The sequence below is a fragment of the Primulina huaijiensis genome, chromosome 9 (assembly GCF_012295235.1).
Source record: "Primulina huaijiensis isolate GDHJ02 chromosome 9, ASM1229523v2, whole genome shotgun sequence".
NCBI lineage: Eukaryota > Viridiplantae > Streptophyta > Magnoliopsida > Lamiales > Gesneriaceae > Primulina > Primulina huaijiensis.
This window is the reverse complement of record NC_133314.1, coordinates 2,314,188-2,331,516: the sequence shown is the minus strand read 5'-3', so window position 1 is coordinate 2,331,516 and position 17,329 is coordinate 2,314,188. Positions and strand designations below refer to the sequence as shown.

Sequence of the window (17,329 nt, the reverse complement as noted above, 5' to 3'; positions counted from 1 at the left end):
AAATATCAAGAATTAAATATCACTTGATTTAAAAATATTAGAAATAAAAAATTAAGATTAAACAAAATAGTTATCGATATAATGAAAATATTTTTTAATTTAATAATGTGTTTTTCTCTATTTATGGACACTGTCAAATGTTTTTACAATGTTTTTGAATAATTAAGGATAATTAAAAAACTTACAAAAAAATAATCAACAAAAGAGTACAATTGTTAAGAAAATAAAAATAAATATATTTGACATAAATTGAAGTGTAAATATCATTCCTCGTACATATAACATACGATAATAAATCGTTTATACTAACTACTAATCGAAAACCATTTTACATATCATATATACGTATAGCATATAACAATAGAAGCAAATAAAACTTGATTTATTTAGAAATATCTTTGTTATGAATGAAAAATAAAAGAAAAGCATGCGTAATTTCCTCACGTGCATCGAAATAATCTAGGAATAAAGTTTTTAATGGGTTTATTAAGAAAAAATTAAATTAACAGAGTCTGAACTGTAATTCCCAAAACCTTAGGGGTCAAAGGAAATATCAAAGTATTCACCCGAATATATCAGAAAAAACCCCAGCTGTCAAAACAATTAAATAGCACTCCCTTGGACTGACTTCATAGGGTTTTAAGAATTTAGGGAAAACGAAGCACTGATCAATCAATCAACCAACCAACGAACCTCGCCGCAAAATGAGCGTGATTCGATTGTGCAGCGCGGCGTCCAGGCGGATGACGGCAGCCGTGGAACAGCGGGCGGCATTTTCATCCCTCGCGACATCGAGTGTATCACCGACGGCGGCGCCGATCCTGTGCGGGCGTGGGGACAAGAGAACCAAGAAAGGGAAGAGATTTAAAGGATCGTACGGGAACGCGAGACCCAAAAAGGAGAAGAAAATCGAGAGGATCAAGGATAAAATCGAAGTGCCCAGGTCCACTCCATGGCCTCTTCCTTTCAAATTGATATAAACTATTTTCTTTGTTATTGTACTTGTAATCCATCCCAATTCTGATGCTGCTTCATATCTGGGAAGAAGGAATCCATTCCTCCTCCTTCACTCTATGTTATTCGAAAGCAGTCACTGATTAGTGAAATTCGTTTCGTTTTCAATTTCGAATGCATCGCCGCCATTCTGTTTAGTTTAAACATTTTGTTGTATCTAATTGATCAGTAAATTACATTTTATTTGAAAAATGTCTCCGCTGGAATTAAAAATCAAAACAGATACCACCGAAAAGCCAAAGTTTCTCGAAATCGTATCTAGATTTTAAAGGCCATAATACTTCACAGAGGCACGTTCTTGAATATCGAAAGGTTCGTGTCAAGAGAAAAAGAAAGATTTCAGGCTGATCTTATGCAAGATTGATTCTTGTTATACGATGGCATACCCCAGTGGATATGGATCTGAATCTTGTGGTGGCTTAAGGTTCAAAACATCAAATTTGGAACATTTTAGTTGCCATATTAATAGTAAGTCTGATGATTTGTATTTTGTGTGCCAATGTAGTTGACTTCTTCTTCTTCTTCTTTTTTAATCTTGCGGGTGGATGTTTTCTTAGATCGTTTGCAACGGATTAAAATCTCTAATGCAAAATTTACCCTATGTTTGTTACAAATATATTGTTCGGTATTCAAATCAACCCGACCGCCAGATTATGTAAGGACGACACGATGAGAGACTGTCAATATCCATCAAACTCGAAACTCGACCATTTTCATTGACAAACTGATTTTGCAAGTGAATATGCTTGATACATCAAACAAATTAAAAATCAACATATCCGATCCAAAAGGTCTGAAATATACTTAACTTGAAACAAACTGAAACTAGATTGAATACAATCAATCTCCTCCCTCGTAAAGTAAAGTGCACCTTGTCCATCTGTGTTTAGAGAGAGAACAAGGTGAAATTTATGGAAAGACAGTAAAATCTGCTAAACGCGATCACAAGGTTGAGGTATCCTGCTAATTCTTGCTGCCCTTCAATCTTCAAAACAGGTTATATTATCACTAAAATGTGTTTTTGTTTGGCAAACGATAAATTTAGGAATCAGTACTTCACCAAGTTTTAGCACATATGTTATTCATTACCCTTGAAAAAGCTGAATTATCTTTTACATAATTATCATATTCATTGCAAAAATTAATAATAATATGAAACAAATATTTTATTTAACATTGAGGTGACAGGTAGCAGTTTTAGAATTATATCATTATGATTTTTATAAGCCCCTCCCACATAAGAAACAGTAGGAGAATATACTTACATCACACCGCTAACCTTTGATTTATTTCCAAGGATGAGGTTGTAGATCAGTTATTATCTTCGCGACCATAGTCATAAATAATCTCAATCTGTAGCAATGCAACGGTTATTAGTTGAAAATCAGATGGAAAGGATTATCGCTTGGAGCCAATAGCGCAACACACAGATAAAACAACGATCAGCACTTCCTCGGTAATGGATTTATAGGAAACAAGTACATGCAGAATATTGTGAACATTAATTCTCACGGGCTTTAAGGAAAGGAATCGTACGTAATTCAGAAAACCAACATGGACACAAAAGGTTGGCCTACTTGTTAAAAGTTTAAACCAATCATACTCAATTTTCGGAAACCATTTTACTCTGGTGCCAAAGAGTAACAAAAAGAAAGGAGATCAGATTGATGCAAACAGTCGTATAAAGATAAAATGTACACTTCACTTTGTAAAGAGAGGCGGTTGGTGAGTTTTCTGAGGAACCAATAAAGTAAAAACAGAAAAAAAGTGGGTAGTATAGAAAATGAAATATTTAAAACAGTTTATTCAAGAACATGATAATTATCGATAAATTACCTCAGAAGGTGGTGTTGGGTTCCGGCAAAATTTGCTGCCACCAGGAGCCCATGGAACTGTTGAAATAAAAATGTAGTAAACCAAAATATAAATAATAATCCCTGATCAGATGGTACAATTCAAGCAGTGAGTATTTCTCAATTTGAAAGCAAAACTGGTCAAAATCAAGTTTCAGAAGAGAAAACACAAGAACAAGAAAAGTTCGAGAAATAGAAACACGCTTCAACACATTAAACTTGCAGAAGATTGAAAAGGGTAAATCTACATCTTTTTATGTGAGTCAACATATCTGTGCTGTCGCACATGATTGATGTACTTAAAGCAAGATTAAACATGATTGTTAAGTGCTCTGTTGCTTAACCTATTTATGTCCTCAAAATCTGAATACAGTAGATACAAACACTAAAACTCTATTTCTCAACCCTTAAAAGATGCATTCATACGTAGACAACTAGCAAGTTAGTATAGTTTCCTTAAAGACCCAAACTACTTGTTCTCCTCATCAGTCTGACTTGCTTTTCTCTTTGTATTCATTATATAACGAATTAAGATGCTGACCTAAAACTTACCAATGTATGGGTCAGGGTGCCGCCATTTATTGTGTGCCGTTTCACCAGCAGTGATCATTCTATCAATGAGTTCAATATCTTCCTGAAGACCCACGGGCAACACAAAAACAAGAAAAGAGAAGTCAACATGATGCAATTAACATTATTTCATTTTTTCAGCATTCTCACCCAAAAAAATCTTTATCAGCAAGATTACTTGACAGCATGATGAATGCAGCGAAAGTTAAACCCAAAACAAATTAAAAGATCATAAAAAAAAATGCACTTTTTAATCATCAAACACAATGTTCAAATCAAAGTATGCCGCATAAATCGCTACTACCACAATTTCTTTACATTCACCTAACAACCAAAGCTAGCGAAACCAGACTGTTTCTAGTCAATCAAACGCCTAGCCTGTTTGCTGAGTGATTCTACTGTGAAATATATGCCAACAATTAAAACAATGAAATCGGCACCAAAAACATCAAATTCGATCAGAGAAGAGAAACAAACCACTTGTCTGTTAACTTCAAACTTCTCTCTCAGGGCATCAGCCTGGAAAGACAACAAAAACAGAGGAAACCCTCTCAATCTTCAAGGAATTAGGTTTGTTGCATATATTCAAACAGCATCCAACCAATTTAATGCGTAGATCAAGATCAAATATACGAATCAAATCTAGAAAGAGAAATGAATTGTTACATCGGGGTAAAAGAGGTGGCGATGGACGGCCCAATTGAGAGTATCCTTCAGCGTTCGCCGGTAGAGGATCCTTACTCTCTCCTTCTGCGTCGCTCGCCGGGCAAGATACGAAGCCGTAGCCACGCTCATTTTTACTCAATCTCTCTGGTATTTCGTGCTATCAGTGATCTACCATGGGGTTTTCGTCGCAGTCGGGACGATGGGGTTGTCTTCCTTTGATGCGACGTCGTTTCTGTCGTGAACATTTTTTCCACTCTATTCATGTTTGGGCCTCTGATATAATATCCATAGATTTAGTGGGCTAACGCCTACATGATAACTCGTTCAATAACCTCATTCAAAAAAAATATATATATTTTCTTTAATCCAAAAAATTATACATTTTAAAATATATGAAAATATAAATGGATTATATTATCCTAGCAAGGATTTGGCGTATTCCAATTTCCATGTCTCGGATTATACTTTTATACAAGATAATAAACTCGTGACGTTTTCCATAAATATTCACTATATACAAAATCATATTTTATATCAAAATTTAATGTAAATGCATACATGTATTGGTATCGTATACCAAAAATTGTTTGTGCTTAATTATACTTCAACAAAATGGACTAGTACTACAAATGATAAAAAAAAATTTGAATTAAAAGGGAGATGAAAGGCTTAAAGACATTTGAGAACTTTCTTTTTCTTGTTTTTCATATCCTAAAATGATGTGAATATATATGATACATGGACAATAGAAGTTTCTAGTTCATAGTCCTATAAAAATTTCATCATCCTGAGTAAATTTGATTAATGTAAGAGGCTTGTCGAGTATCAACAAAATCCTTTACTCTTGAGGCATTGTCTTGTAAAACAACCCTGCCATCTTCCATGTAGATTGCTCCATCAGCATACTCGAGTTCTTCGAGTCTATGGGTCACCCATAAGGCTGTAGTTCCTTTCGAACTAGCCAGGGAGTTTTTCACTGCTCGAATAACCCCATTCTAGCACAGAGCAACACATGATTATGTTTTGACGTAGCATGGTGCAAATCAAGCCAATAACAGACATCCAAGGAAGTGAGAAAGAAAAAACCAACTGCAAGTCAGTCATGGTACAGCAAAGAAGAGACAAAGCGTTAGCACATAGAATTGCTTTAGTTTTAACGAATGGCACTTCAGACGGAGGATGGATCCGGCATGGGAGAGGTGGTCACTTCCATTTGGAAATTGATTAAAAAAATAATAATAAAGTGTGTAATTTTTCTACAGATACAAGTTTCTCCTTCCAAAAGTATGAAATTGTACCCCAACCAAGTCGCCCCTATCCCATTTCCCTGATCGGCCCCAATTGTTATGTAATCAAAGGATATCGATCTAAACAACAATTATAAAACGATTCATCAACTTTTTCTGGAGTGCGGTCTGTCTCCTAAGAACTGGAGACGATTTTTAGAATAGCCAAGTAACAAACAGAGGTTGCATTCTATAGGGATATTACAGAAAAAAACTAGGGGGAAAGTCGGCGAGATTGTTTGAGGTGGGTGACCGAATCAAATTTGGGAGTCAAACTTGCAATTCTAGACATAAAATTTGATCTGGCAATCATTGGCATTTCACTTCTAAACACTTTGTACTTCAAATAGCAATAGTTGGAAAAAAAAATTTCTTGAATCCAGCTGGTACCTGTCTAAAAACAGGAAAGGAAGCACGTAAAAGTAAGCCATCCATACCTGATCATTTTCATCCAAGAATGATGTAAGTTCATCTAGTAGCAATACTTTACATGCTTCTGCCAGAGCACCAGCAATGGCAACCCTTTGTTTCTGACCACCACTAAGTGTTTGAACCGGTCTCTAAAGTGAAATAGTCAGTTAAACATATGCACAAAATATCCAATTTAAAATCGACCATAAACGTTAATCAGAAATACTACTTGACATACTTGCAAGTAGTCATACATGCCTACAGCATCCAAAGCATTGGCCACTCTAGACACGATCTCTTCATTTGTTAAATTCAATTTTCCAAGACCAAATGCCACGTCTGCTTCCACAGTAGGCATCACCACCTGGAAATAAAAAGGTCATGTTTCCCGCATGTTTATAATAAAAGATTGTACTTCCAGTTACTGGTTGAACTGGGAACATAATTCAACATAAAGAGTTGATAAATCTTCAGCATGGTGAAAGAAAACCCATACGAAATTTTCTTTACAACATAGTTGTGTTGAATTGCCGAAGGGGTGCATCAATACGAAAAAACCATAAAATTATTATCTTGTCTCACCGCCACACTTTCTCAAAGAATGATGATTACAGGTGTAAAGAATGCAAGTATTTAAATAAATTGAAGTCATGTACATTGCACACTGAGCCAGAGCCTGTCATGTTAAACCGCCCACAATATCTGCAGTAAACATCTTTTCTGAAGTCAATAGCAGCTCTTTGTTAAGAATTTCCCAGCCATTTATTCACTATTTTGGAACATTGCGCAGCAGGATCAGCTATCAACTATATGTAACACCAGTACAACATTGATTAAAAATTTGTCGGAGAATCAAGTATCTCCTTTAGATAGCTTTAACCAATTTCGTTTACAGTCACATTAGACAGCAAATGAATCTTCTTGCCCTGTTCCACGTAATGGAAAAGGTTTAAACATTGAACATCTGTTGCTACTACTGTCACTAAACAGAAAATTATATTATTCCTCCTCATGCCGAGAACTGGAGGTTACTGAAATTCATCAATGAGATCAGATATCATTGACACCAAAACTTCTTGATTTCGAGGCAGAGCAGATAAATTCCATAATTCAACAGAACATATATCAAACAATTCAGTCACTTTAAAAACTAGATTCTATAAATTAACTATTTACACGAAAATTAGATTGGATTCATCAGAAGAAAAATGAACGTGAAATGTAGCAAAAAATACCAAGATAAGCTTAACATGAAATTTGTATATAACAGTACGAAATATAAAAGAAACCTTGAACTAAATGGCAAACAGCGATCCAAACACTTGAGACAGCTAAATAAAGCAAACCTGGTGGTCAGGATTCTGAAACACAAAGCTCCTTGGCTTGTTCACCAGCAAAAACCCACCACTTGGATTCAATAATCCACCTAAAATCTGCATAAATTACGGAAAACAAATATAACACCTAATTCCGATCCACAAAAATTACATGCTCGGAAGCCATGGAAAGCAGAATAATACACAAAACAATAACTCAGATGTAAGATAATTAGGCACCGAGCATAATACTAAAGTAAACAATATGATACTAGATTAAACAACATATCAAATTCGAATATGAGAGGCAAAACCAGTAAAATAACTGATGCACAAACCATACAGAATAAAAATTTTCTCCGAAAGCGATTAATTTCGCTAGAAAATAACAATATCAAAAACTGCAAACAGGAGAACAAAACACTCGAAATTTTGAATAGAATAGAGTGTTGAATACTTTCAAAAGGGTTGATTTGCCGCAGCCATTAGGGCCAAGGAGCATCCAGAACTGTCCAGAAGGGATAGTGAGTGAGCAATCTTTGAGAATGGGTATTACAGTTCCTTGCCGAGTTTTAACAGAGTAGGTGAGATTCCGGCAATGAATAGCGTAATTATCGGAGCTTGTAGCGGCGTCGAGGTTCCCGGCCGAGTGAGAACGGAGGATGGGGAGATTGATAGCGCAGGCGCGAACAACAGCGCTGGGATTCATTCAAAAATTCTTGAAAAAATGAAGCGATTGAGGCCGCAAACTAAATGATGATTTACCAGTTGTGTTCCAGTAACGCACTGTTTGGCAACCAAACAAAAATTAATTTGGATTTGGAAAAGGGTAACGAAAATCCTATTTGGTGTTATTTTTTTATTTTTATTTTTTAAAAATCTTATTTGGTGTTTGGTAAAAATAAAATAATTTCAAAGCAAATTATATTGAATTTTAAATTATATAATTACAATGAGAAATATTTATAATTGTTTTTGTTACTTTTTTATTATGTTATAAAATAAAAATAAATCAAAATCGGATACAAAGTAATATTGAGGCGTGAGATTTTTTTAACACAAAACTCCTGGGAGACGATCTCACAGGTCAATTTTTTATGCGAATATTCTATTCGAGTCAACTATGAAAAAAATTACTTTTAATGTCAAAAATATTATTTTTTATTATAAATATGAGGAAGTTGACTCATCTCACGAATTAAGATCCGTGAGACCGTCTGACCAGATACCTGCTCTAGATACATAAATGATGTCAAAAAATCGTGGTTGATTCAAATCTTTCACCCCTCCTTGTATAAAAAAAACATGGAGTCAAGGAATTTGAGGTAATGGTCTAGTCTTTAGTTTCATATCTAGTTTAGTAACTAATTCACAAATTTGTATTTAGATTTTGTAATTAATGTTTTAATTATGGTAATTAAAAATTATTAGTAGGTATCTAACATTAAATATATTATTAGGACTTGATAATACCAACATATACACGACTACGAAGATAAATAGAGTAATAAGAATATAAAAAAAAGACGCAAGTATGCTAATCTATACTATTTTATTAAAGTTGAGAACATGATAGTACCCACTTAGGAAGGACACCAACATTTTTTTCCAACTTTATCTTTATATGATATTAATATTACACTTTTGTTTTTTGTTTTTGTTTTTCTAATTTCAACACACACTTTTATTTTATTTTTTTATTTCAACAATTCAAATTTCAACTTAATCCCTCCATAATTTGTCAAATTTCACTTTAGTCCATCGATAATGATAAAAAAAACTATATACACAAGCATCTCGTGTGCAGAGTAACTAGTTTCAATAAAAGTTGGCTAGTGATCTAATAACTAGATAATCAACTCGAGATTAAATTTAGACATTTACATAAAAATCATTGGCCATGATTCGCGAATGATTGTCCTTTATCTATTCATGGTATGCTATTTATTATAATACATGTACTATATATATTATATACATAGTTTTGATATGTTGTTTATCAACCGTATTCATTGTTGAGTTGATATTCACCTAATTGATGCGATGAAACGGAAATTCACTAGATAAATACCACATGATATCAAGGATGGACATAGAAATTGGTTGATAAATGTGTATTCGCATTAATCATTTTGTGAAGACGAGGATATCTTTTAACTCTAAAACTGGGGCTATACCGAATAAAGGTCGGCTAACGCAATACAAACAAACAAACTATATTGCCAGCAGTGAGTGGCAGAGTGACAAAATGCCATATTATGATATTGGCAGTCACTCAAATAATTAAATCTGTACGAAATCAAAAGGACGAATTAAATGCAAAACAAGGTTTGCTATTTAAAAGGAAACAAACAGCAAAGTTTCTCCCCATTTCACACACAAGATCTACTAAATTACATCTGTCAAATTAAAAAATCCACGCCCTAGAAATCAATAACCAGAAGAATTTAATTGATGCCACCCCAATTTGCATACCCATCACATATATATATTCAGGCTGCATGGAAATCGGCAATAATAATACTAACAATATCAAATGATCCCAATAATAAACTAAATGCAGAAATAAATTTGATTGCAATGGGTATACTGTGTGATCGTTCATCGATCAAAGGGTCCGTTTGGATCGAGCTGTTTGCACAAACCCAGATAAGTGAGATAGAGCACACGATCTTTAGCCCCGGTGCGATGGTTCTTTGTGTGTTTGCAGAAGTATTTGAGCTGTTCCAGAGCGCAGCAACCCAGCAACTGACCCAGAAGCAAGAACAGCCAATTGATGGATTTCTTCTTGTCTGCGATTATGGGTTTCACGCAGTTCTCTTGGTCGCAGTACCTGCAAGTGGGTAGTGTGGGGTTCATCCAGATTTTAGGGGCGCGATCGTGCATAAGGGATTTGTTTTCGGCGATGAAAGTCCCGATCTCCATGAATTTCTGCCGCAGATCGTACTCCATGGAGTACTGGCGCTCGCATCTCTTGCAGTGCACGTCGCCGCTGATGGATGAGATTTGTTTGGAGAGGAGGTAGCCGAGGCTGTACACGGTGGCGCGGCGGTTTGTGGCCCAGGGGTATTGCGGCGGGACTATCTCGCTCTTCCCTTCTCTGGGGGAGTATTGTGAAGTACTGCTACGCCTCGCGCGGGTCCTCGATGGGCCGGTAATCCCACCGGAAGCTCCGCTTGTCAAATGAGGAGAAATGGTCTCCGAAGGGATTATTATAGTCGGTGGATTGGTGAAGAATGAAAGTGGGGCAGGTGACAGATGCGGTGAAACCGGCGGCTGCTGCCATGGACGCTGCGGCAGAGACTGCCACAGCGACGACGGCGGCGGGGGAGGAGGTGGTTGATGCTGCGCAGTGGAGAGCTTACCACTGCTCTGGCGAGGGAAAGAGGACAAAGAAAGGGCCAACGTCAGATCATTTTCACTCTCTTCCTTTTCTTGATCACGAGGAACCGAAGGGAATATCCTGGGGCCAGGAAAATCCTGGACGTTGATCTTCCTCTTTCTGGTGATCTCTTGGTCACTAGCCATGGCCGGAAAGAAGAAGAAGAAATGAAGCAAGAACCAGCTAGGGTTTATATGAAAGAAGAAGACAAATGAAGAAAAGTTTGTTAGAGATATGCGGGGAGTGGTCGGTCTGTTGGATTATCAAAAGATAAAAAAATATTCCATTTTATTTGAATTTTAAATATTAAAATTGTAGATAAAATGGGTATCTGATATTTGAAAACTAATAAATTTTGGAAATGAAGGGTTTCAGTTATAATAATTAATACAAAATACGTATAAATAGATAGATACATAGCATGCATGTCTGTATGTATATATTTGAGCACCTGACACTGTAGCCCGCGCAGTCAGGTGCTCCACTGATCCGTACGTATACTCCCCCCCAACTTCTCTAACAATTTATTTTTTTGAAATCAGGATAAGATCAACAAATTTGAAATTTCCATGCAAATCTCATGTAAATATCACATCTCGTGTGGATTCTAAGTATTGTTAGTAATTAAAGAAAGTTACAGTTGGCGAGAGGCTAATTGAAATGAATATAGAGACTAGATACTAAAAAGCAAAGAGGATGACCAAAAAATGTTCTAACAATCCTAAATCGCTACTTGATTATGTATATGTTTCGTTCACTTTTTGGATCGAGTTCTACATACATCATCCATTTATATTGATTTATCATTTTTATATCGTAAATTTATCATCATCTTTATCTCACGAGTCAAACTACGATATAGTTAAAAAAAAAATAGACAAATGACATGTTATCTAAGATTACTATTTACCTTAAAAAGGAGTATTTTGAAAGACTAAGAAAAGCAATACAAAGAGGTGTGTTGTTTCGTAAGATGAAACCTAAATGAGATCGAAAGAATCTAGTCTACACCAGTACTATAAATGAGGGATTATTAGCTTAATTATAATAGTATTTGTCTCAATTCAACGTTTCACTCCAACCCACTATATATTTGTGTTTTGGGATTAATTTTTTACGTAAATATACTTTAATTTGTTTAAGTATATGTATATGGTCAATTATCTATAAACAAAACACGTAAAAAAAATAATTAACTCGGTGCAGTTGAACTTATTAGCGTGGTTTACATATTAGTGTGTTAGCTAAGTGGTTTACTAGTATGTATAGAAGAGTAGTGACGGTAAGTTCTCACGTCATAGAAGAAAAACATGTGCGAAAAGAATTAATGATTCATGGATGCAATTTATTGCCATATTTAATGTTTGAATGAGATCTATTGTGGAATGATAATACGTAAATTACATAGACAGCCATTTTCTAATTAATTACTTGAATTTTTCAAATACATTATTGATTAATAAAAAAATTTGTGCATGTATGAGTTTTCAATACGAACCTGTCTTTTTATCAAAGTAGTGAACGTTTATTCATCCACTAACACAGTCCCAATTCCATGAATATGATAACTTTATCGGCTATCTATTTACTTCCATTTTTTTATTTAATTAACAATTAATGCATAACAATAATCTATTACATTATTTGAGGAAAAAAATAAGTTTTTTTTTGTCACTAACTTGTCTCATTTTAGGTTTTAGTTTATTAAATAATTGTCATGATCAAACTTTGGCATTGATGTAATCACTTTTAAATTCCGACTATTTTTCTCAAATTGTTGACTTAACATCAGACACAACTTATCATTTTTTAGCACCACTTCAGTACTTTTCCGATTACTCGTTGGTATTTTAGACACAACGTCAAAATTTTCTGGTGTGATGTCGGTAGTTCAGTAGAATAGCACTACAAATTTCGGTATTTCGATGTGAATAACAACAAATTTTTAAAAATTTTTGGTATATACTATGTTATACTGATACCATACCAAAATTTCGGTACATCAAATTTTTTTGTCAAGAACAGTATGAAATTAATGTCATACCGAAATTTTGGTACGGCATACGATATTTTTTGGAAAACTCGGTATACCGTATCGAACCAGGCCTACATCCAACATCAGGGGTGTGAGTGTGAGCTTTTTGACCGCGGACTTGATTAACTCGATATGTTATCAAACTTGAAAACTAATACTTGATTGTGTTTGAACACACTAAATTTATATTTGATCGAGCTCGAGTGATATACTCAACTCGATTGTACCCTTATGTGTGTGGATTATGTGTGAGTGTGTGGATTATGTGTGAGGGAAGATTCAGTTAAACTGAAATATCCGGCCAAATCGAATTATTTTGAAAATCCAATTCAGTTAATTTGGATAATCGATTTTAATTTTTTTAAAGTAAAATCAATTAGATTCTGATTATTATTATTATTATAAAATTTTATTTAAAAAGAATTGACCAATTTTTAAAAAAAAATTTATTGAAATTCTTGATGATTGTAATATTCACTGACTCACTGTGTTGGAGTTGACTGCAGCTATTGACTCACTGTAAAAAAATAAAAAAAACATAAACATCGATTTATGGTGACGTCATTTTCAGACGCTCAATAAATCATCGAAGTCATGTATAAAAGTTTCCTCTGTTTTATTTTTAAAAAAATCGGGAAATTCGAGTATTAAATCAGTTCGTTCACCTCTATTTATTAAAACGCAAAAATTTCTATAAGATCGTCTCATAAATTTGTCAGATAGATCTTCAATTCGACTTGACCAAAAAAATAATATTGTTTTTTATACCTTAAATATTAATTTACACGCAAAAAATAGGTCAATTGAGCTTTGTTCAATTTCTGGTGAAGTCAAATACTCATTAGTACGGCGCAACGGAATAGCTCCCGGCTTATGATGTCCATATAAAGGATACGACGAGCATAAATATCCTTTTAAACTTCTGTTCTAACCGACTAAATATCTTGTATACGGAATCGAAGGAATATGCGACAATTATTTTCCAGAAAATTGTGCACCACAAATAAGAACTAATAAAGAGACCCGCGATCTCGTAGAAATATATCACAAGCCTTTGTGGAAAAAAACAATTTGTTGAATCGGAAGATATGGATCAAGTTCTAAAAACAATTAAGTGGGTTTGATTCGGTCCAAAAGAAATTTTGTTTATTCGGTTTGAACCATTGAGTTCTATCGAACCAACCGAATGCTCGCTCGGTACACAAATCCTACACATTTGTGAACAAGGACCTGTCTTTAATCTTTTTTATACTTTTACCTATTTGAACCAGAACATGTTTTTCTTTCCTGGCAAGACTTGAGCTCTCTACTTGGCCAACCAGCTGTCTCCATTCGATCTTGTTTGTTCTCCGGTTCAGGAGCAGGTAAATACTTCGAAGCCGATTTTCTGTTGTTTAGCTCAAGTAGTTAGTTGAGGCCTATTTTCCCCAATTCGAAGCCCTAAATCGTAAGACGGTAATTGGTTGTGCACCTAATTTGTTACTTTAAAAAAAAAATTTAACTTAGCCAAAATAGTGTAATCACGAGGAGTTGGATTCTGCTATAGTTTGTAGTTTGAAGGTTTCATAATTTATATACCCGAACGGTTTTCATTGTTTTTTGTTACAGTTAGATTTGCTGAAAATGCAGATATTGGCATTTTGGGTTGTTGTTTACTTGGAGACAAGTGAGATTTGGGCAATTAGTTACTATTTACTAAAATTTCAGCACGATTTAGATGTAAGAACATGGTATTTCTCAAGTCTTTGGATAAATCATCTGTTAACTGCTTATCAACTTGAACTTTTTTGTTGAGCATCAGGTACCTACGGCTATGGTCTATATTTTGAAAATATGATACTCTCCTTGCTTCATATGTTGATGTTACTCACAAAAGATATTTCCGATTCCACATGTAATCGAGTGTGTGTGTTTATTTTGGAGTTATTCGTATGTAAACTACGGGTTGTGGCGAATTGCCGTGTCGCCTTGAAAGTGGAGAGACTTTTGTTGCTTTTGTATGTTAATGTTATTTAGGCTTCCATACAGGAGTCTGTTTCTACGGTGTGTTTCTACGGTGTGAACCATCTTGTGGTTTGTTTGGAACGCTATTTCCATTAGTTGGTGTTGTACGTGAATTGGACATGCAGTTGCTTATATAGTTTCACTTTTCAGGACTTGGGCTCAGCAGAATTTACATGGACAGCATTGTAGATTCTCTGAGTAGTGCATATCAGGAGTTTATTGCTGCAGGTGCAGGTGCAGGTGCTTTGGAGGCAAAAGAAAGTTCTGGTGGCCAAAAAACTCCAGCCACGGATGCTGCGCTCGAGAACTTTAAGCAGCGGTGGGAAATGTTCAGAGTTTATTGTGATCAAGCAGAAGAATTTGTAGAATCCGTGAAGCAAAGAATAGGGTCCGAGTGCCTTGTTGATGAGGCCACTGGATTTGTTGCTAGTAAACCAGGACAGACCATCCAAAGTGGTCTTCCGCCTATAAGTGCTGTACGATTGGAACAAATGAGCAAAGCTGTTCGGTGGTTAGTGATTGAACTGATACAGGGATCAGGAATCGGAAGTTGTTCATCACATCACAATGCAGCTGCTCCCTTTGATGCTAGATTTACCGAAGACGCTACTCAATAGGTAATCAGAATGATCATGCTAGGCTTTCTTATTTATGAATCTGTTGTGATCGCTTATAATTGGCTTGATATCTTGTACGAAATGTTTGTTCTGTTCTCAGATGGAAAGTTGCTTAGCATCCTTCAATTTATGAAAGTAACATTTAGTTGCAAATGAATTTTAAATGATAATTTTGCATCTGGCGACATATCTGAACGGATAATTCATTGTCTGACAGTAAATATGGCTGGAACTCACAAGATTAAGTACTATCTAACCATTTGAAGGACAGAAAATCTTGTAGAAATAATGCTTTGGTCAAGCTTGAATGTCTGCTTTTATACCAGAAACATTGGAATCGTTACATTTCAATAAATTTTGTTCAATTTATACCTACTTATAATTACCATTTTCGTATATATCCATTTGCTATGTATGAAGTGGGAGGGTATAAATAAAATGTAACATTTTTTGGACTAACAAATACCGATTTTCATAAATACCCATCCCTCCTTGAACTCACAAATTGACAGATCAATTTATCCTATGTTATTGGTAACTTACAAACAAATTTAAAACTACTTTTGTTTGATCTCATGGTGTTGTACATTTGATTCTGAGTTCTAATTACTGTATTTTTTTCGGTTGTCTCAAATATATATTTCAGTTTCTACGTTTAGTAACATTTTTTTACTAATATATCTCTAATAACCAACTCTTAGATAATGTGCAATCATTTTTTGAATGAATTGAATATGGATAAAGTTTGTGTGGAAAGTTATAATGTTATTAATATGTGTGGAAAAAATCATGTTTATATATTTGAGAAGAATACAATATTTATTACATCAACAATAATTTTCGAGATAACTCTTGCTCTCATCTCCTTTCAGTTTCAACCTATTTCTATTGCAATGACGTGCATTGCTGAATATTAATATTTTTTCTTATCCCCAATATTCTCAACACAAGTATGTATTTTATTGTTTTTTGTTATAAATATTTTATCGTATCATCTCACGAGCCAAGTTAAACCTTAGTAGATTTTAAATTCACTTGGGGGTGTACTTGAATAGATGAATTTGAAATTCATGAATTTCGATTATAATTTTATTGTTTAAAAAACAACAAATCAAACTTATCTCCAATAATAATACCATCCGCTATCATTTATCCATTATGTTTTATATGAGCCACCATATATTTGATCAACACATCCAAATTCTTGAATTTTCTAATATTTTATTTTGATCCAAACTATTACACTCAATAATATATATACATAATTAAGATTTTTATATAACACACGCATTGTGTGCGCTAAGTACAGTAATATATATGTGTGTACGTGTGCGTGCATATGCGTATGTATGTATGTATTGATTTTTCTATATGCAAGTTTAGCAGTATCCATGACGAGGGCAATGACAACTGTATCTTTTTTTTATATTACGTGTGTGTGTGTGTGTGTGTGTGTGAAAATGCTGACTTTGTTTTTACTCTTTTTAGTCAATATTGTGTAAAATTTGATTATCAATAAATAGCAAATATCTGAGAATACTAACCTTTTTTTAAAGCAAATTCATGTGAAATGTGGCAAATGATTTTCAAATTTTAGATGTATCATATGAGTATTTTTTAGACAAATATTGGTATACAAAATACAAGTTTATTTTCATTGAAAAAAACAAAAAAAAAAACATTACATAGAGAAACCTGAATATAGAATTCTAATATATATATATTTAAAGAAAATGTATTAGCAGGTACATGTTGATTTAGACATTGTACTTTTTCTAAAGGGTACATTTGAGAAATTGAAGCGACATGTTGAAGTCAACACCACAATGGATAGATTATTAATTACAATAAATGACGTCTCGTGGATACGAAAATTCGATGCCACCCTTACGACAATTTATTAGACATATTATATCATATCATATCGAAAATTATAATAAATGACGTCTCGTGGATACGAAAATTCGATGCCACCCTTACGACAATTTATTAGACATATTATATCATATCATATCGAAAATTATATATATAGTATATCGTTTAAAAAATTATGATATATATTATCAAAAATTATATTACATATTATATATTATCAAAAATTACGGTATATATAACTAGTATATCAATTATATCAAAATTGTATGGTATACCGAGATTTCAGTACATCATCGATAT

The 17,329-nt window shown here is 34.1% G+C and overlaps 5 protein-coding genes across 12 annotated transcripts; 2 read left to right on the top strand and 3 right to left on the bottom strand.

Moving 5' to 3' along the window:
* Positions 1–600: 600 nt before the first annotated feature.
* Positions 601–1,167, top strand: LOC140984553 (small ribosomal subunit protein bTHXm-like). The gene has a single exon (XM_073452064.1). The coding sequence runs from the start codon at positions 705–707 to the stop codon at positions 978–980; it is 276 nt and encodes a 91-aa protein (XP_073308165.1). The 5' UTR covers positions 601–704; the 3' UTR covers positions 981–1,167.
* A 531-nt stretch (positions 1,168–1,698) lies between these two features.
* Positions 1,699–4,346, bottom strand: LOC140984552 (NADH dehydrogenase [ubiquinone] 1 beta subcomplex subunit 9-like). Of its 4 annotated transcripts, none has more exons than XM_073452062.1 (6): positions 4,104–4,346; positions 3,915–3,956; positions 3,420–3,501; positions 2,851–2,906; positions 2,280–2,367; positions 1,699–1,999 (listed from the first exon to the last, which is right to left on the bottom strand). In XM_073452062.1, exons 1-5 carry the CDS (start codon positions 4,230–4,232, stop codon positions 2,326–2,328), a joined length of 351 nt encoding a protein of 116 aa, XP_073308163.1. In that variant the 5' UTR covers positions 4,233–4,346; the 3' UTR covers positions 1,699–1,999; positions 2,280–2,325. The 4 variants fall into 4 exon arrangements, with proteins under 4 accessions (XP_073308163.1, XP_073308162.1, XP_073308164.1 ...); XM_073452061.1 differs by having other exon boundaries at positions 1,699–1,894; XM_073452063.1 differs by having other exon boundaries at positions 2,294–2,367.
* Positions 3,914–7,938, bottom strand: LOC140984551 (ABC transporter I family member 10). Its single transcript, XM_073452059.1, has 6 exons — positions 7,574–7,938; positions 7,147–7,233; positions 6,039–6,164; positions 5,827–5,949; positions 4,104–5,098; positions 3,914–3,956 (listed from the first exon to the last, which is right to left on the bottom strand). The coding sequence occupies exons 1-5, from the start codon at positions 7,823–7,825 to the stop codon at positions 4,886–4,888; spliced, it is 801 nt and encodes a 266-aa protein (XP_073308160.1). The 5' UTR covers positions 7,826–7,938; the 3' UTR covers positions 3,914–3,956; positions 4,104–4,885.
* Positions 7,939–9,554: 1,616 nt separating this feature from the next.
* On the bottom strand, positions 9,555–10,651 carry LOC140984053 (uncharacterized). Its single transcript, XM_073451214.1, has one exon. The coding sequence runs from the start codon at positions 10,642–10,644 to the stop codon at positions 9,718–9,720; it is 927 nt and encodes a 308-aa protein (XP_073307315.1). The 5' UTR covers positions 10,645–10,651; the 3' UTR covers positions 9,555–9,717.
* A 3,062-nt stretch (positions 10,652–13,713) lies between these two features.
* On the top strand, positions 13,714–15,356 carry LOC140984919 (mediator of RNA polymerase II transcription subunit 32-like). Of its 5 annotated transcripts, none has more exons than XR_012176671.1 (2): positions 13,714–13,897; positions 14,142–14,679. XR_012176671.1 is itself a non-coding variant. In XM_073452612.1 (2 exons), the coding sequence occupies exon 2, from the start codon at positions 14,711–14,713 to the stop codon at positions 15,152–15,154; it is 444 nt and encodes a 147-aa protein (XP_073308713.1). In that variant the 5' UTR covers positions 13,763–13,897; positions 14,688–14,710; the 3' UTR covers positions 15,155–15,356. The 5 variants fall into 5 exon arrangements, 3 of the variants coding, with proteins under 3 accessions (XP_073308713.1, XP_073308714.1, XP_073308715.1); XR_012176672.1 differs by having other exon boundaries at positions 13,714–13,988; XM_073452612.1 differs by lacking the exon at positions 14,142–14,679 and adding an exon at positions 14,688–15,356 and having other exon boundaries at positions 13,763–13,897.
* The last annotated feature ends 1,973 nt before the right edge of the window (positions 15,357–17,329 follow it).

Excerpts from the sequence above, each read along its gene's own strand:
- LOC140984919 (XM_073452612.1), top strand. The coding sequence starts at position 14,711 with ATGGACAGCATTGTAGATTCTCTGAGTAGTGCATATCAGGAGTTTATT.
- LOC140984552 (XM_073452062.1), bottom strand. The coding sequence starts at position 4,232 with ATGAGCGTGGCTACGGCTTCGTATCTTGCCCGGCGAGCGACGCAGAAG. Across the intron at positions 2,907-3,419 it reads GCACCCTGACCCATACATTG|TTCCATGGGCTCCTGGTGGC; the intron begins GTAAGTTTTAGG and ends TTATTTCAACAG. Across the intron at positions 2,368-2,850 it reads ACCCAACACCACCTTCTGAG|ATTGAGATTATTTATGACTA; the intron begins GTAATTTATCGA and ends GCATTGCTACAG.
- LOC140984551 (XM_073452059.1), bottom strand. The coding sequence starts at position 7,825 with ATGAATCCCAGCGCTGTTGTTCGCGCCTGCGCTATCAATCTCCCCATC. Across the intron at positions 7,234-7,573 it reads GCAAATCAACCCTTTTGAAA|ATTTTAGGTGGATTATTGAA; the intron begins GTATTCAACACT and ends TAATTTATGCAG. Across the intron at positions 5,950-6,038 it reads GCATGTATGACTACTTGCAA|AGACCGGTTCAAACACTTAG; the intron begins GTATGTCAAGTA and ends ATTTCACTTTAG.
- LOC140984553 (XM_073452064.1), top strand. The coding sequence starts at position 705 with ATGAGCGTGATTCGATTGTGCAGCGCGGCGTCCAGGCGGATGACGGCA.
- LOC140984053 (XM_073451214.1), bottom strand. The coding sequence starts at position 10,644 with ATGGCTAGTGACCAAGAGATCACCAGAAAGAGGAAGATCAACGTCCAG.